At 37.3% G+C, this 14421-nt stretch overlaps 1 protein-coding gene across 6 annotated transcripts; it reads left to right on the top strand.

Moving 5' to 3' along the window:
* Nucleotides 1–73: 73 nt before the first annotated feature.
* Nucleotides 74–12168, top strand: LOC111324756 (radical S-adenosyl methionine domain-containing protein 1, mitochondrial). 6 transcript variants are annotated; one of them, XM_088736352.1, is made up of 16 exons: nucleotides 74–393; nucleotides 1051–1103; nucleotides 1691–1797; nucleotides 2287–2419; nucleotides 3652–3697; nucleotides 3955–4016; nucleotides 4726–4831; nucleotides 6654–6746; nucleotides 6856–6906; nucleotides 8411–8464; nucleotides 8636–8718; nucleotides 8974–9052; nucleotides 9455–9510; nucleotides 10197–10251; nucleotides 10734–10788; nucleotides 11067–12168. In XM_088736352.1, the coding sequence occupies exons 1-15, from the start codon at nucleotides 211–213 to the stop codon at nucleotides 10779–10781; spliced, it is 1209 nt and encodes a 402-aa protein (XP_088592478.1). In that variant the 5' UTR covers nucleotides 74–210; the 3' UTR covers nucleotides 10782–10788; nucleotides 11067–12168. The 6 variants fall into 6 exon arrangements, with proteins under 6 accessions (XP_088592478.1, XP_088592477.1, XP_088592473.1 ...); XM_088736351.1 differs by having other exon boundaries at nucleotides 2371–2419; nucleotides 10664–10788; XM_088736347.1 differs by having other exon boundaries at nucleotides 75–393; nucleotides 10664–10788.
* Nucleotides 12169–14421: the final 2253 nt, after the last annotated feature.

Raw genomic sequence — 14421 nt, forward strand, 5'->3', positions numbered from 1 at the left:
CAGACGGCTCAATAAATAACTGCTTTTTAAAGAGCCGTCCAGGACTCGTATATAAAGCAGAAATTATCGTAAGGAAATCCGCTGTGTTAAATGTTCCGAGCTTCAAACATGGCGGCACAAATCGCACTAATCTGCTCCAAATGAACTTTTGCTCCGAATCCAACAAAAAGTTCCGTTCAGTTTGATGGTGAATGCTTGAAGGTGGAATTCATGAGAGCTGAAACACTATGCAAACGGATTTTGCTATTGCCATTTTCAAAAACGTGCGAAACAAGGCATCTACCTCGTCACATAACGAAAATCTTATTTCATTCGAAGGCAGGTGATGCTTATGGAACCAGCGCTAATCCTTTTCAGTTGCCCATAAAAGATGAAGCTACCCTGTATTTGCATGTAAGTATTGCCTCGATGAACTCTCGTTATTTTCAGGTCAAATAGTCTACAATTTTCAGGGCTCGACACTAACGGTAGCCCACTAGCCATAGAATGTAAGAAGCAGGACGAGACAAATAGAAATGTCAACAGAACGACAGGTCTTTTTTAATCAAGATGGCAGATCTCTCTCCATGTGCTAGTCACGTGACATACGTACACATGATACACAGGAATACCATACTACACAGACTAGTAGAAATTCAGTTTTGGCTAGTGGTTTTTCAATTTCCACCAGCCAGTTTGGCTAGTAAACAGACTGAAATTGTCATAACATCTAAAAACATCTAAGATGTCACTAGCCACTTGGCTAGTAAGTTGAAAAGTTAGTGTCGAGCCCTGATTTTATTATGTAAATCTCCAAGCATCTAAGATGTCACTAGCCACTTGGCGAGTAGTTGAAAAGTTAGTGTTGAGCCCTGATTGTATTATGTAAATCTCCAATTGGTAACTGCAGGTCAAACAAAATGATACATTAAAGGTAAAGTTTACTCAACTCTAGTCATGAAAGAGACTTAAATTCCCAACAAAATCCTTGACCTTAAATGTGATAAATGTGACTAATATAAGTGAATCTTACATGAGTTCTTTTACAAAATTATATCGTTATTATTTCAGTGGCCATACTGCAGGCAGATTTGTTCATTTTGTAATTTCAACAAATACATTAGGTAAGTGAGATGTACACGTGGAAAAAGATTCAAAAAACGTTTTCTATCACTCATGGTAACATATATATGCTTTTTTAAATATGAGGTTATATTTAGTGTACACAATACCCCAGTGTGTACACACAAGTTCTCTTTTAAATGTTCATTTTGCATGCCAGAATTGCTGCAGTGTACATCATTGCAACCACTTGTGAGATTTTGACTCTCTGTTGTGTTGCACGCTGCTAAAAATGGTCTCTGCAGAATGGATGGTACCTAAAATTACCATCATTGGTTTCCAAATTCCTCAAAATACCAGCTTTTGATGACATTTCCTGTGTTTCTGGTGGTATTTTTATTTGATGTTTTTTTCTTTGAATATTACTTTGAGTTCTATTAACTCTTTAGTTAGTAGTGTCTCTTTCGCTTTCCCATTCTGAATCCTTTTTGTTGGTTGATTGACTAATCTGGGAGAGATAAGATATGCTTGTAGTCCACTTGTCACTTGGCTTCTCCATACTGTGTTGAAATCAAATTGATTTTGTTGTCTGATCGTCTAGCTAAAGAATGACTAAATTTGTTTTGCTTCTGCATTCCTTTCCTTTCAGTAAAAATGTAGACCACTATCGCATGAGAAAATGCCTTGTGACTGAAACAGAGAACTTATTGAAATTATCTGGTGTGAAAAAGATTACCTCAGTCTACTTTGGAGGAGGTAAGGTTTTTATTACTTCACTGCTAAAACGCATTAAATTATTACATATGATGCATATATTCATCATATCTGATTAAATTATTATGAGTAATTCATGGTTCTAAGTCAAGATGGCAACTTTGTTAAATTAATTGTTAATCATACTTATTCTAGTAGTAAATTTATAAAACAGCTAGGCAAGATACTTGTAGATACATACATACATATACATTTTATTGAACACATCCCCGTCTGGGGCTTTTCAGTGAACAATTACATAATTTACATACTTGATACTATGCATACGAAACTAACTAATAACACGTTAAATACAATATAAGTTACTTAATATACTTGTAGACAACCACAGACATCCCAAATGGATTAAAATATCTAAATTTTGCCTCAATTTGGTGTTCCTTTGGAGTTCTGCTCTGAGCCCCATGCTTTGTTTGTAGTTTTTGAGCTGTTTGAGTATGTTTTGTCCTTCTTTATTGCATTTCATTATAGGAACACCAAGTCTGGCAGAACCTTTAACAATTTCTTCAGTACTTGAAGCTGTTTCAACAACTTGTTATTTGCCTTCTGAGGCAGAGGTGACACTTGAAGCTAACCCCACTTCGGCTGAAACTGACAAACTCGGGTAAAATAGACAGTTTGTAAAAGATATATAATTATTTTTTAGTGTGGATTTTATATCCCCCTAGTTCAATATGTTTCTCTCCTCACTCCTGATTTTATTGTCATACTTCATAGACAGTTTGCCACAGTGGAACCCTAACAATAATACTCTTCATCTTTGTGACAAGAAAAAACCAGGAAAGATTTATTACTCGACGTTTCGGGGTCATCGTGACTCCATTATCAAGAGACTAGTTTAAAAACATGCAAATAAGGAAAGGTACAAGAATAGCATAAATTAGACTGAACGGCTTAAACAAACACCTTGGCGCGGATGGAATCCGTTTGCACGTTCAGTGTTGGCTTACGCATGCGAATATACAACATTTCATTAACAAGGCAATCAAATTTGCCGTTACATTTCGTGATGACGTTGAATTGCTCGATCAAGCGTTCAGGCATTTCACTATTGTGCTGGAGGTGGTAGTGTTTGTAGATAGAAGATGATTTCCTTGTGTGCCCTTCTACGCGCTCGTGTAAGTGACCACGAGTATAGCCCACATGCAGGGTATGTGGGCTATACTCGTGGTCACTTACACGAGCGCGTAGAAGGGCACACAAGGAAATCATCTTCTATCTACAAACACTACCACCTCCAGCACAATAGTGAAATGCCTGAACGCTTGATCGAGCAATTCAACGTCATCACGAAATGTAACGGCAAATTTGATTGCCTTGTTAATGAAATGTTGTATATTCGCATGCGTAAGCCAACACTGAACGTGCAAACGGATTCCATCCGCGCCAAGGTGTTTGTTTAAGCCGTTCAGTCTAATTTATGCTATTCTTGTACCTTTCCTTATTTGCATGTTTTTAAACTAGTCTCTTGATAATGGAGTCACGATGACCCCGAAACGTCGAGTAATAAATCTTTCCTGGTTTTTTCTATGCCTTTGCTTTAGCAAATCCCTGCTGATCAAGTCTTTGTGACAAGATACACTTAATGAAAATGAGGTGTCTTGCTTAAGAATATAAGACAAATAGGACCTGTTGGCCCGTGCTTTAAGTTAGACCTTTAAATCTAGAATCCTTCAAGCTAAATATTAAAGCCAGTGCATCTTTTTTTATATCTATGAGTAAAAACTCAAGCAAATGTGAAGAGTATACTTTTTTAAAAGATGAATTGTTATCAATGATTCAAATAGTGAATGGTTCTAATAAATTACTGATGGTCATCTCTTGCTTTAATTTTAGTCACTTTCTTGTGGCTGGAATCAATCGTGTTTCCCTTGGAGTCCAGGTATTAAAAAATTTCTAGTACGTATTTATTGTCATCTCTTCCTACAATTTTGAAAGAAATTACTTTTTTCTGTCATAAAGAACAATTATGTCATAATTTTAGTCACTTTCTTGTGGCTGGAATCAATCGTGTTTCCCTTGGAGTCCAGGTATTAAAAACTTTCTACATTTTTGAAAGAAATTACTTTTTCCTGTCATAAAGAACAATTATGTCAGTGGTAAATTTGTCATCAAGCCTGTCACGTTTGTCTCTGGCAGGCCTTCAATACAAGAGATTTGCTTCTCTTGGGGAGAGATAATACCATTAAAGACTCATGGAAGTAAGTTCTAGATAAAATGAAATGGTACCAAACAAAGTGGTGGATCCAGGGGGAGGGTGCAGGGGGTCCAGACCTCCTTCTATTAAACTTGACGCTTACAACTTTGAGAAAGGATCATATATCACTTTTAACTGGCTGATTTTTTTAATGAATCCAAATAAATGGTAAGCGGCCAAGGAATTATAACGTGCAACTGCGACTGGTGGGAGGGGGTGTGGGGGAGATGTAATTTGCCTCAAAGAGTCCAGCAGTCCTTCCTGAACCAAAGTTTGGACCCCCCAATCAAAAATTCCTGGATCTGCCTCTGAAACAGTACACTGTAGATCAATCAGTGATTATACAAGTCGTGTTCATGTAAATCCTGAAAGTTCCTAGTTCAAAATTTTTTTTCAGATTCCTTATGGCTGCTTTATTTTCCCTTATAATTTAATCGCTATTAGTAACAAATAAGCATGTAAATTCTCATCATTTTGCTTGTGCACAGTTTTTTCAACTTTATATTCATCTTTATATTCATATAACATGCATGTAGTTACCATACATGCATGTTAATCACTAAATACACCCAATTTGTTCTGTGGAAAAGGGCAAAAGGGCAAAAGCTGGAAATAAAATTTTGCTAAAATGTGAGTGAATGTTGAAAAGGAACTTACAGTTTATGAACAGGAGCTGAAACATGCTCAGTGCAAGTGAATTTTTTATTTTAAAGAGCAATACAGGCTGCAAGGTCCATATTTCCAGGAAAAGTATCAGTTGATTTGATGTTTGGACGTCCACAGCAAACAGTGGATGATTGGTACAAGGAGTTGTTAAAAGTAAGCAGGATGTCTGGTCTTCCTTTTAATTTTCAAGAAATGGATAGACATTCTAATCTTCTCGGATAAGGACTAATAAACCTTAGGTCCCGTCTCCTGCATTTATTAATTAGCTAATTTGGTTAGGCAGGGGACTTTAAAGAACCCACTCACGAGATTACCGTGATGTGGTCTGGCCTGTTTACTGGGAACTGGGGGGAGGGGGCATCTTCAAATACGTTTCCTTCGATTGTTTGTAAACTGCTGATGCAGTCCGGCCAAAGTCCCCCGAAAAGTGTTGTGATGCGCATTTGATCATATCCACATGTTAATTTGTGCAATATAAATATCAAATTATTATTATTATTATAATTTTGAATTATAAGTCACTTTCCATAATATGTAAATGTTATGCAAGTGCTTAAGTCTAGAATTTAAAGATGAATATTGAACACAGTCATGTTTGATTTTGAAGGATAAATTGCAAAGAATTGCCTGCCAATTGAAAGTGAATCTTACTGCTTGGCAAAGAAAATAAAGAATACATGATGGCTTTGGAGAACAAATATATTTAAAAGACAGAGCACAAGAAACAAGATTAGAATAATTGAGATGCATGCATGTATTATCTGTTCTTACCTGATATGGTTTTGGCTGGTAACTTCGATATGAACTACTCTCGACTAAATCACTATTAAATAAGAATTCTTTTTCCTCTATGGGCACAAAAATTTGGAACTGTGTTTCTAATGTTTTGAGACAGCTCCCAAAATATAGTTTCAAGAAAAAAATTACTGAATCTTTACTTCAAATCCTTCTAAACCAGGATTCTTATCCTGATATTGATACATTAATTTAATAAACAAAATGACAAAGAGCGGGACTGCTGTGCGGGACTGCTGTGCGGGACTGCTGTGCGCCGGACTGCTGTGCGGGAGGTCGAGAGTTCAATACCGGCCGGACCAACACTCAGGGTCTTAAAATTAACTGAGAAGAATATGCTTCCTTTCTCAACATCAAGAAATGGTTAGATATTCTAGTCTTCTCGGATAGGGACGAATAAATGGAGGTCCCGTCTCCTGCAGGGTTAGGGGTAGGAGACGTTAATTTCCCACGCACGAGATTACTGTGTGATGGATGTCCTCCCCTGGGGTGGGATGGGTGGGAAAAGGTGAGGTCGTTACATGGACTAAAGCGGCTGCCAGAGGCGCCTGATAATGCTGACGTCCGATCTCAACCTTAGTAAAAAAAATTATTGTAAGCGCATTGAGATTCTTAAATGCGTATTAAGAACGTTCATTACATTACATTACATTACAAGAAACTAGATTTCATTAAAATAAAGAGTATTTTGAGCTTTTCCTCTTTTTAATTATGTGCTTGTGGCTTCGTAATTAGTATACCTATATTTTTGTATTCACTTTAAATTTGTAATTGACATCTGTACCTTTGTAATTGTTATTTATTTTTTGTCATTAGAATAATATTATATTATTATGTAAATTTGACACTTTTCTCATACTTAACCTGCCTCGATTAGCTTCACTATATTGCAGGTAGTCTTAATTTATAAGTTAAATTGTGATTATAAATAAGGATGTTGTTGTTGTTGTTGTCGTTGTTGTTTATTTTATGTGTACCTGTTAAGACCTCTGAGGTCTGGGTCAACAAGTAGAACATTTAAATTCTACTTGTTTTACATTACAGCACAATCACTGAAATCCAATGCCATCCATAATTTTATTTTTAAGGATTGTAACCTTCAAGCTAATATAATTACACTTACTTCATGCATATTATCCCATTGTAGTCTTCATAACTACTGCTTAATTTGATTTACTAGGCATTATCTGTGTGTGATGACCATATTTCATTGTATCAGCTGACTCTGGAAAGAGGCACACCACTCTACAAAAATGTCACATCAGGAAAAGTGGTAAGCTAGATTGTCAGCATTCTACTGCAAAATGAATTCCAAGTAAAAGTATTTGAATTATAATTGAAGGTCGTAAGTTGGGATTAATTAATATGTCTGTTGTTTGCAGTCACTTCCTGATTCTGATTTGGCTGCTGAAATGTATCAGTTGGCTGTGGAGGTAACAAACAAATAATTATAAACAATACAGAATTTCTCCCTGCAATATCAATGCAATGTCAAGTAGAAAAGTGATGATAATAAAGGAAAATGTCAGTTAAAGATTATTTTTTGAATCAAAACCAAATTTTGCAAATTTGCATCCAGGGAGCGCGCAGAGGGAGGGGCACTTTTTTGCAAATCGGAGTAAATTGGAAAAAAAATTTTCTTCACGTATTCTTCTTTAGCCCCCCCGCCACTCGAAAACTTGCTGTGCGGTCCCTGGCATCACAAGAATTGTGTGGCAGACAGTAAGGAAAATCACAGTGACTATATTTTGGGAATGAAAGGGTTAACATCTTGAGTTGTTAATTTGAAATAAATTTGTAATAAATAATTATAATTGTGTCTTTTCTGCGAGAGCATTCAGATGGTTAGTCTATGAAAAGTGTCTGTGAACAGGGGGTCTAGAAATGGAAATCAAAGTGATCTTGGCAATAATGAACACTACTTATAAGCAAAAGTGAAAATAGGGCGTTACTCTCTCACTACTGCTCAAGTAGTGTTCATTACATTACTGGTTTGTTCTGGTTTGTTCTGGTTTGTTCTGGTTTGTTCACTCTTTCCCACCAAATACACAATCATAATACCCGATCTTCATCTGCCGGTAACTATTACATAAACTATTCTAGGCTAAATCAACATAAAAACTCATTCTCAAGGATTGGTTGTAAAATTTGGAATAGCATCCCAGAAAACTTAATGAATCTTCTAAAAGATATTTTCGAGAAAAAGCTAACAACAATATTATTTCAAAATCTCGCTACTGCTCAAGTAGTGTTTGTTACTACAAAGATTGCTTTCAATTGATATTAATTTCAAGAGTACCGTATTTATTCACTTATAAGGCGCACCATTTTTTACCACAAAATATACTTGTTTGATCAAAATCTGTTCAAAACTTGGGATGCGTCTTATAACCGAGTATTAATTTTTCATGCAACAAAATCTTAAGATCACAATTGTAGCAGAACTTACAGTTATAAAGACATGAAAAGAACACGAATTGTTGGTCATTAACTCTGTGGCATTTTGATATTCAGCTGTCGAACTGGGAGTTTTTTGCCATTTGCTTTCACTGCCAGAGCAACTGTGAAACTTTTTCAGATCCATCACACCTTTTGTTAACTCTCAACCTTTTGGTGCGTCTTATAACCGAGTATTTTCACAAAAATTTCCATTTGGGAACTTGGCTTGGCTATTAAGTTGCCAAGTTTGGGGTGCGTCTTATAACCGAGTGCATCTTATAGCCGAATAACTGCGGTATTAATTTTCTGTTAAAAAATTTTCTTTCACTTCACCAGTGCTAATTATACCTCATACTGTAATTCTTTAGAAACTGATTTTGCTCTAAGTTGAGACAAATGGTGGGTTCTGTGTGTCATGATACAATTGGATCAAATGAATATTGATTTGTTTTTCTTTTGGTTAATATGCCTGCCCATCACCACTATCATTGTTGTCAGACCCTGACTGCAAATGGGTTCCACAGATATGAGGTTGCCAACTTTGCAAAAACAGTGAGTTAAAATTGTAATTATTTGTTATCTCATCCAATAAAGTAATTATTGGTCTTTAATCCTGGTGAATATTAACTTAGTGATACAAAATGTTTATTGTAAATTAAAATGAAATGTTCATTGTGGATTAGTGAAGGATGTAAAGTATAAATTATGTGGTATAATTTTTTGGTCCAGGGTGCAGAAAGCAGACATAACCTTTCATACTGGTATGGATCACAGTACGTTGGAGTGGGACCAGGTGCTCATGGCAGGTATGTACAGGGTTTTCAAGTCATCAGTTGTGGAGGAGTATGAATTTCAGAAAGATTGTTAGTAATAGAAAACAATATAATTATTATTTTATTATACGTTTTTTAATTAAACTCACCATCGGATGAAAATTAATAATAATCAAAAACAAAATGTGTTACTTTAGAACAACAATGGTATTTATATCTTTAAGTCTGTGTCAATAGCAACAGAAGCCAGGAACCATAAGAGGTGTACCTTTTTCTTGCCTTGTGTAGATTTATACCTGCTGGAAATGGTAATGGATTGAGGCAGGCAAGAGTGCAGACGCTAGAACCAAACCAATGGATGACAGAGGTGTAACTTTCTTTCTAAGCTCTTGAAAGTTTATTCAACGAGCCATATATAAATATGTAAAGATGTTTTTTTTCATCTTGTCATGAGCATGGGACAAAGGAAAAATTTCAAGTCTCACAGAGACTCTTTAGTGAGCAAGGCCTTGCCGACTATAGATCGAGTCTCTGGGGCTTAGTGGTAGAGCATGCAGTCAAAGCGCAGAATCCCAAGGTTTGAGGTTTGTTTCCTCTTGGGGCTCAGAAGTTTTTTTGTCCCACACTCGTGATTAGGCAAAAAAAACATCTTTCTATATTTCTTTACCAAGCTCAAAACTTATCATCTTTCATATTCTTTATGTAAATTTGTGTTGCGATGCGTTGCGTTGTTACTTCAACACTGAGCCGGCTTTTTGTTTGTTTTAAGGTTGAAACAAGAGGGCATGGGACTAGAAAAGAAGTAATGCAAACAAAATTTGAGATGTAAGTATGAGACATTAATTTTGTTCTGGAAAATTTAATATTTATTTGACCTTCTTGCTGGTGGGGCATGGTAGTGTTGTAATGGTTTGTGAGCTTGACTCTGGAACAAGAGCCCTGTTGAATTTGATCCCTGGTATGGTTAATTTTTGCTACATTTCTGAGCAAGACACATGACTCATACAATTGCCTTAAAAGTCTACTTCAAGTGTATGTGGTGGATGTGCGGTGGCCTCATGGTTAGTGCGCTCGACTCCGGATCGAGTGGTCCGGGTTCAAGTCCCGGCCGGGACATTGTGTTGTGTTCTTAGGCAAGACACTTTACTCTCACAGTGTCTCTTTTTACCCAGGTGTATAAATGGGTACCAGCAATTTAATGCTGGGGGTAACCCTGCGATGGACTGGCATCCCATCCAGGTGGGAGTAGAAATACTCCTAGTCGCTTCATGCTACAGAAACCAGAGTTAAGCACTGGCCCACGGGCCACTAGGCTCGTAAACAGACTTTACCTTTACCTCAAGTGTATGTGTTCACACAGTTGAAAAGAAAACTGTGTGAAGTGCTAATGAATCCTAGGTGTGACTTCAAAGGGTATGGCTTGCCAAAACTACCTCAGAGTAACTTTTTAGCATTTGCTCAAAGTTTGTTGTAAAATGGTACATTTATGAAAGTCTTTCCTTTGATCTCAGACTAGAAGAAGTTCTTATGATGAGTTTGAGGACTGCTGATGGTCTTAGTTCTGAGGTATAAGTTGTAATAATTATAATCATTATAAAAAATAATACATCTATATTACTGAAAGTCTTTGTAAATCAAAGGAATTTAATCCAGGTAGCAAATGTATAGAGATGCTGAATTTTGCACAGAAATCCAAATGTCTGACCATGTTCAGAAAAATTAATTTAAGCTCGGGCCAAATGGCTCACTTGACTCTAGCACAAAGGTTGCTAACCTTACCTACCGTTTGTGGTTCTCTTACTGGTGGATGTATGTAAGGTTACTTGTCCTCTAAAACTTTGTGAATTAGAGCAACAGTTTTTTAACCATCGACAACCTTTGAGATTTTTCCCTTGAAATTGTCTTTTTGTTGATTTGGGCATTTAAGTTTAGAATTGTTTAGAACTTAATGACGTACGGTACTGAATAAACATTTTAGTGTTTGTTCACGGTGCAGAATTGGAAAATCTTCGCCCCGTTTGGTTTGTCTTTATATGATGCATTCAAAGATAATCAGGATGTCAAGGATCTCATTCAAGATGGCCTCCTGTGCTTAACAAAAAAGTATGTTAACTTGTTAACTTAATAGATAACGTTTCAATTGTTGTCTAAATTAATCCGAGAGTGCATCGTTGTTGCTTTACTTCGTTCTATTGACTGGTTGGCGCGTTTTTCCGCGCTTAGAGGCATTTTCAGGTATTGTCTTTGTGTTCTCACGGGCTCCCAATGCCGGATATTCATCCTTTATTGTGGACCGTACGACTTACGATTTTTAAGGCACAGAGGGATGAAATTCAATAATCTCTTTGCGTATTAATATAACGTGTTTTTTCCTATTTCAGAGGCATCAAAGCTACCCACAGAGGCCTGTCTGTTGTGGATAGCATCGTTTCGACATTATTATTACATCTTGATGGAATAAATAGGACTGTTCAAAAATCGGAAACGTACTGAAAAAAAAAAAAAAAACCAGAAACCTGGAAATTTGGAAAATATTTGAAAAAAAGTTATGGTCAAAAATGATATTCATAGAGGTGACAAGGAATGAATTTGAAGCTATTTTATGTCGGCGTTTTTCCCTTTTTCAATGGCTATTTTTTTTTTAATGTAGATACCTCGCTGTATGTGATCGATCCAATATCGATAAGTTAAAAAAATAAACTTTATCAACTTTGTTAAGCTTTGTTGGTTTTATTTTCCTCTCCTGAGTTGGCTCTTGTCTTATACCAAGACATCAAACTACAAAGTAGCTTTTAACGAGAAGTGCTGAGACTCTATACTCTTCTCTTTTTTATTCTCTCCTACTACAACGCTTCAGATCTTTTCTTCTTCTACTACTCAGCGAGGAGTGCCCACGTATTAAATACAAAAATCACAGACATGTTTGGGTTAGCTGACCGTGAGAGTTTCCTTAGTGTATCCGTTTATTTTGCAAAAAGGGGAAAACTCGTTGGCCCTCACCGAAGCAATTTGACGGGCGCCAAGGAACCAATTGAACGTTAACAGCTGCGTACAGGAATCGCGCTCGCAAACCAATTGAACGCCAACAGCTGCACACAGAATTGCGCGCGCAAACCAATTGAACGCTAACAGCTGCGCACAGGAATCGCGCACGCAAACCAATTGAACGCCAACAGCTGCACACAGAATTGCGCACGTAAACAGGAACTTCAGTGAGGATAGAACTCAAGGTTAACTTTACCAACGTAAACACGACTACCTGTGAAACTGTCTAATTGTCTAAATGTCTAACACGGCCTAAGGTAACAAGGAAATCTGCGAGCTGAGCCAAAAAAATATAAATCTACCAAACAACACGTAAGCGCAAAAGGCAAGGCTTAACAAAACAAAAAGCTTAACTAGAAAAGTCTCAAAACAACAACTTTCAATTCACCTCACAACAATACGATTAAATCTTGGGCAAATAAAATTAGTGTTGTTATATCTTGTAGCACGATTATGTTGCTGACTATTAACTATTAAAGAACCTTCAGTATATAAGGGTACTTCACGCTTGATACGTTCGTACGCAACGCAGCATTTAGCTATTTTACATTCCTCATAAAAAGGGAGCCACTGAAGTCTATTGAACGGCTTGACTTGGTTGTCAGCATCAGAAATTACCCTCGCTGCTCGTTTCTGCAACCCTAAAATACGACCTAGACTCTCCTTGTTACAGCTAGTCCAGATTGAGCTGACATAAAGCAGGACCGATCTAATCATAGAGTTATAGTACAATAAAGTTTGTGTCATGGGCAGGCAAGATCGTATCTTTCTCAGTATTCCGATTGGCTGGGACAGCTTTTTACACAGTTTTTCAACATGGGAATTAAATGCTAGTTCAGAGTCAATTTCAAGACCCAGCAGTTTAACACTGGGGACAAGTTCAAGTTCAGTTCCATTGATAGTTAAAGCCATCTCGTAATTGATCTTTGAGGCGAGATGCTTACCAGTAATGAGTATAGCTTTGGTCTTGCTTTCGTTGATCGGTAGTTTGTTGGAAGCTACCCATTCGGCAATTTCAGCAACTGAGGAATTCAGGTTCTGCTCTAGTCTAGTCTTGAGCTGTAATTCGCACAGGAAATCAACGTTGTATTGTCGGCGTACAAATCAATCGTAGAGGAAGTAACATAAAAGGGTAAGTCACTGCTGAAGACGATAAATAACAAGGGGCCGAGTATTGACCCCTTGGGAATGCCATGGGGAACGTTGGCAACATTAGATTATTTATCCCCCAATTTGACAAGTTGGCGTCTATTTCTCAAATAAGAGGTAAACCATCGGAGGGTTTCCGTACTAAGCCTATAAACTTCAGTTTCTTTAACAACAGGGTATGATCTATCCTGAATAAAGGCTGATAGTTTCTAAAGAAACTGTTTGGGGCTGCGTCGGTGGGGGTAACGAAGTCATTTGGATATATCAACAAAGTTGAAATGGTAAATTGGCCACCGTAACGATTACAAAAGCTGACGTTTCGAGCTTTAGCCCTTCGTCGGAGCGACGAAGCGTCAGCTCGAAACGTCAGCATTTGTAATCGTTACGGTGGCCAATTCACCATTTCAACTTTGTTCATATATCCAAATTATTATGATCTATCATGTCGAAGGCTTTACGATCATGATCTATCAGGACCATCCCACTAACACAGTCATTATCGAGGTTGAATAGGAGATCGTCGATGACCTTGAGTAAGACAGTTTCTGTGCTATGTCTTGGACGAAAGCCTGATTATCTAGTATGAATTAAGTCATTTTCAGACAGAAAGCTGTAAAGTGCGTTGTGAACATGTCTCTCAGCAATCTTAGATAGTATGGGCAAAACAGGTATTGGACGATAGTTTGTAACGTCAGTAGGGTCTCCACTCTTGAAAATCGGTGTCACCGCCTTGGCAGTTTTCCAGCGACTGGGAAACACTTTTAAGAAAAAGAAAGGTTGATCAACTTTGCAATTGAAGGTGCAACAAATGGAGCAGCCAATTTGAGCATTCGAGAACTGATATCGTCAATGCCAGTAGATTTGTTCGAATCGATTTTTAAGAGGTAACTAACAACGTCTCTTTCTGTTAAACGGGGTCATCCTCGGTGTAAAAACCTGACGAGGTTTTCTTCGTTTCACGAGGTATTGTTTTGCTGTGCGCTATTGTTTATAATATTTTGTTGTCTTTGTTTTACGTCACTCGCGAGCTTCACAGGTTTTTACACCGAGGATGAGCCGTTAAACGTTATTGATGGAATCAAGAAGATAACGCTTTTGTCCTTCCGCGATCTTACATGATAGTTACTCAGCTTAGCGGTGTCAAACGGCATGTCAGGTAACAAATTCCTCAGCTTGCCTGCAATTGTACGTTGAGAAGTGAGTATTAAATGCTTTAGCCATTTCTTTATTATTTATAATATTATGCCCATCGGTTCTCAAACGATGAATTGCATGATTGTTGTTTATTGACACCGATGAGCGACTTGATAGTCCTCCAAATTCCCTTACGATTGTTCTTATTATGTTCAAGGGTGGTTTTGAAGAATTGGGATTTAGCTCTTCTCAATACTGAAACTGCGTTATTCCGAGCTGCTTTATATCCTTCCCAGTCGGCAGGATTTTGCGATGTTTTAGCTATCTTTAAAGGCCTATCCCGCTCCCTCAGCTGCTTGGCAACAGAACTATACAGCCAAGGCGGTTTTTTGGCTTCCGCTACTCTTT

Source organism: Stylophora pistillata, chromosome 10 (assembly GCF_964205215.1).
Source record: "Stylophora pistillata chromosome 10, jaStyPist1.2, whole genome shotgun sequence".
NCBI lineage: Eukaryota > Metazoa > Cnidaria > Anthozoa > Scleractinia > Pocilloporidae > Stylophora > Stylophora pistillata.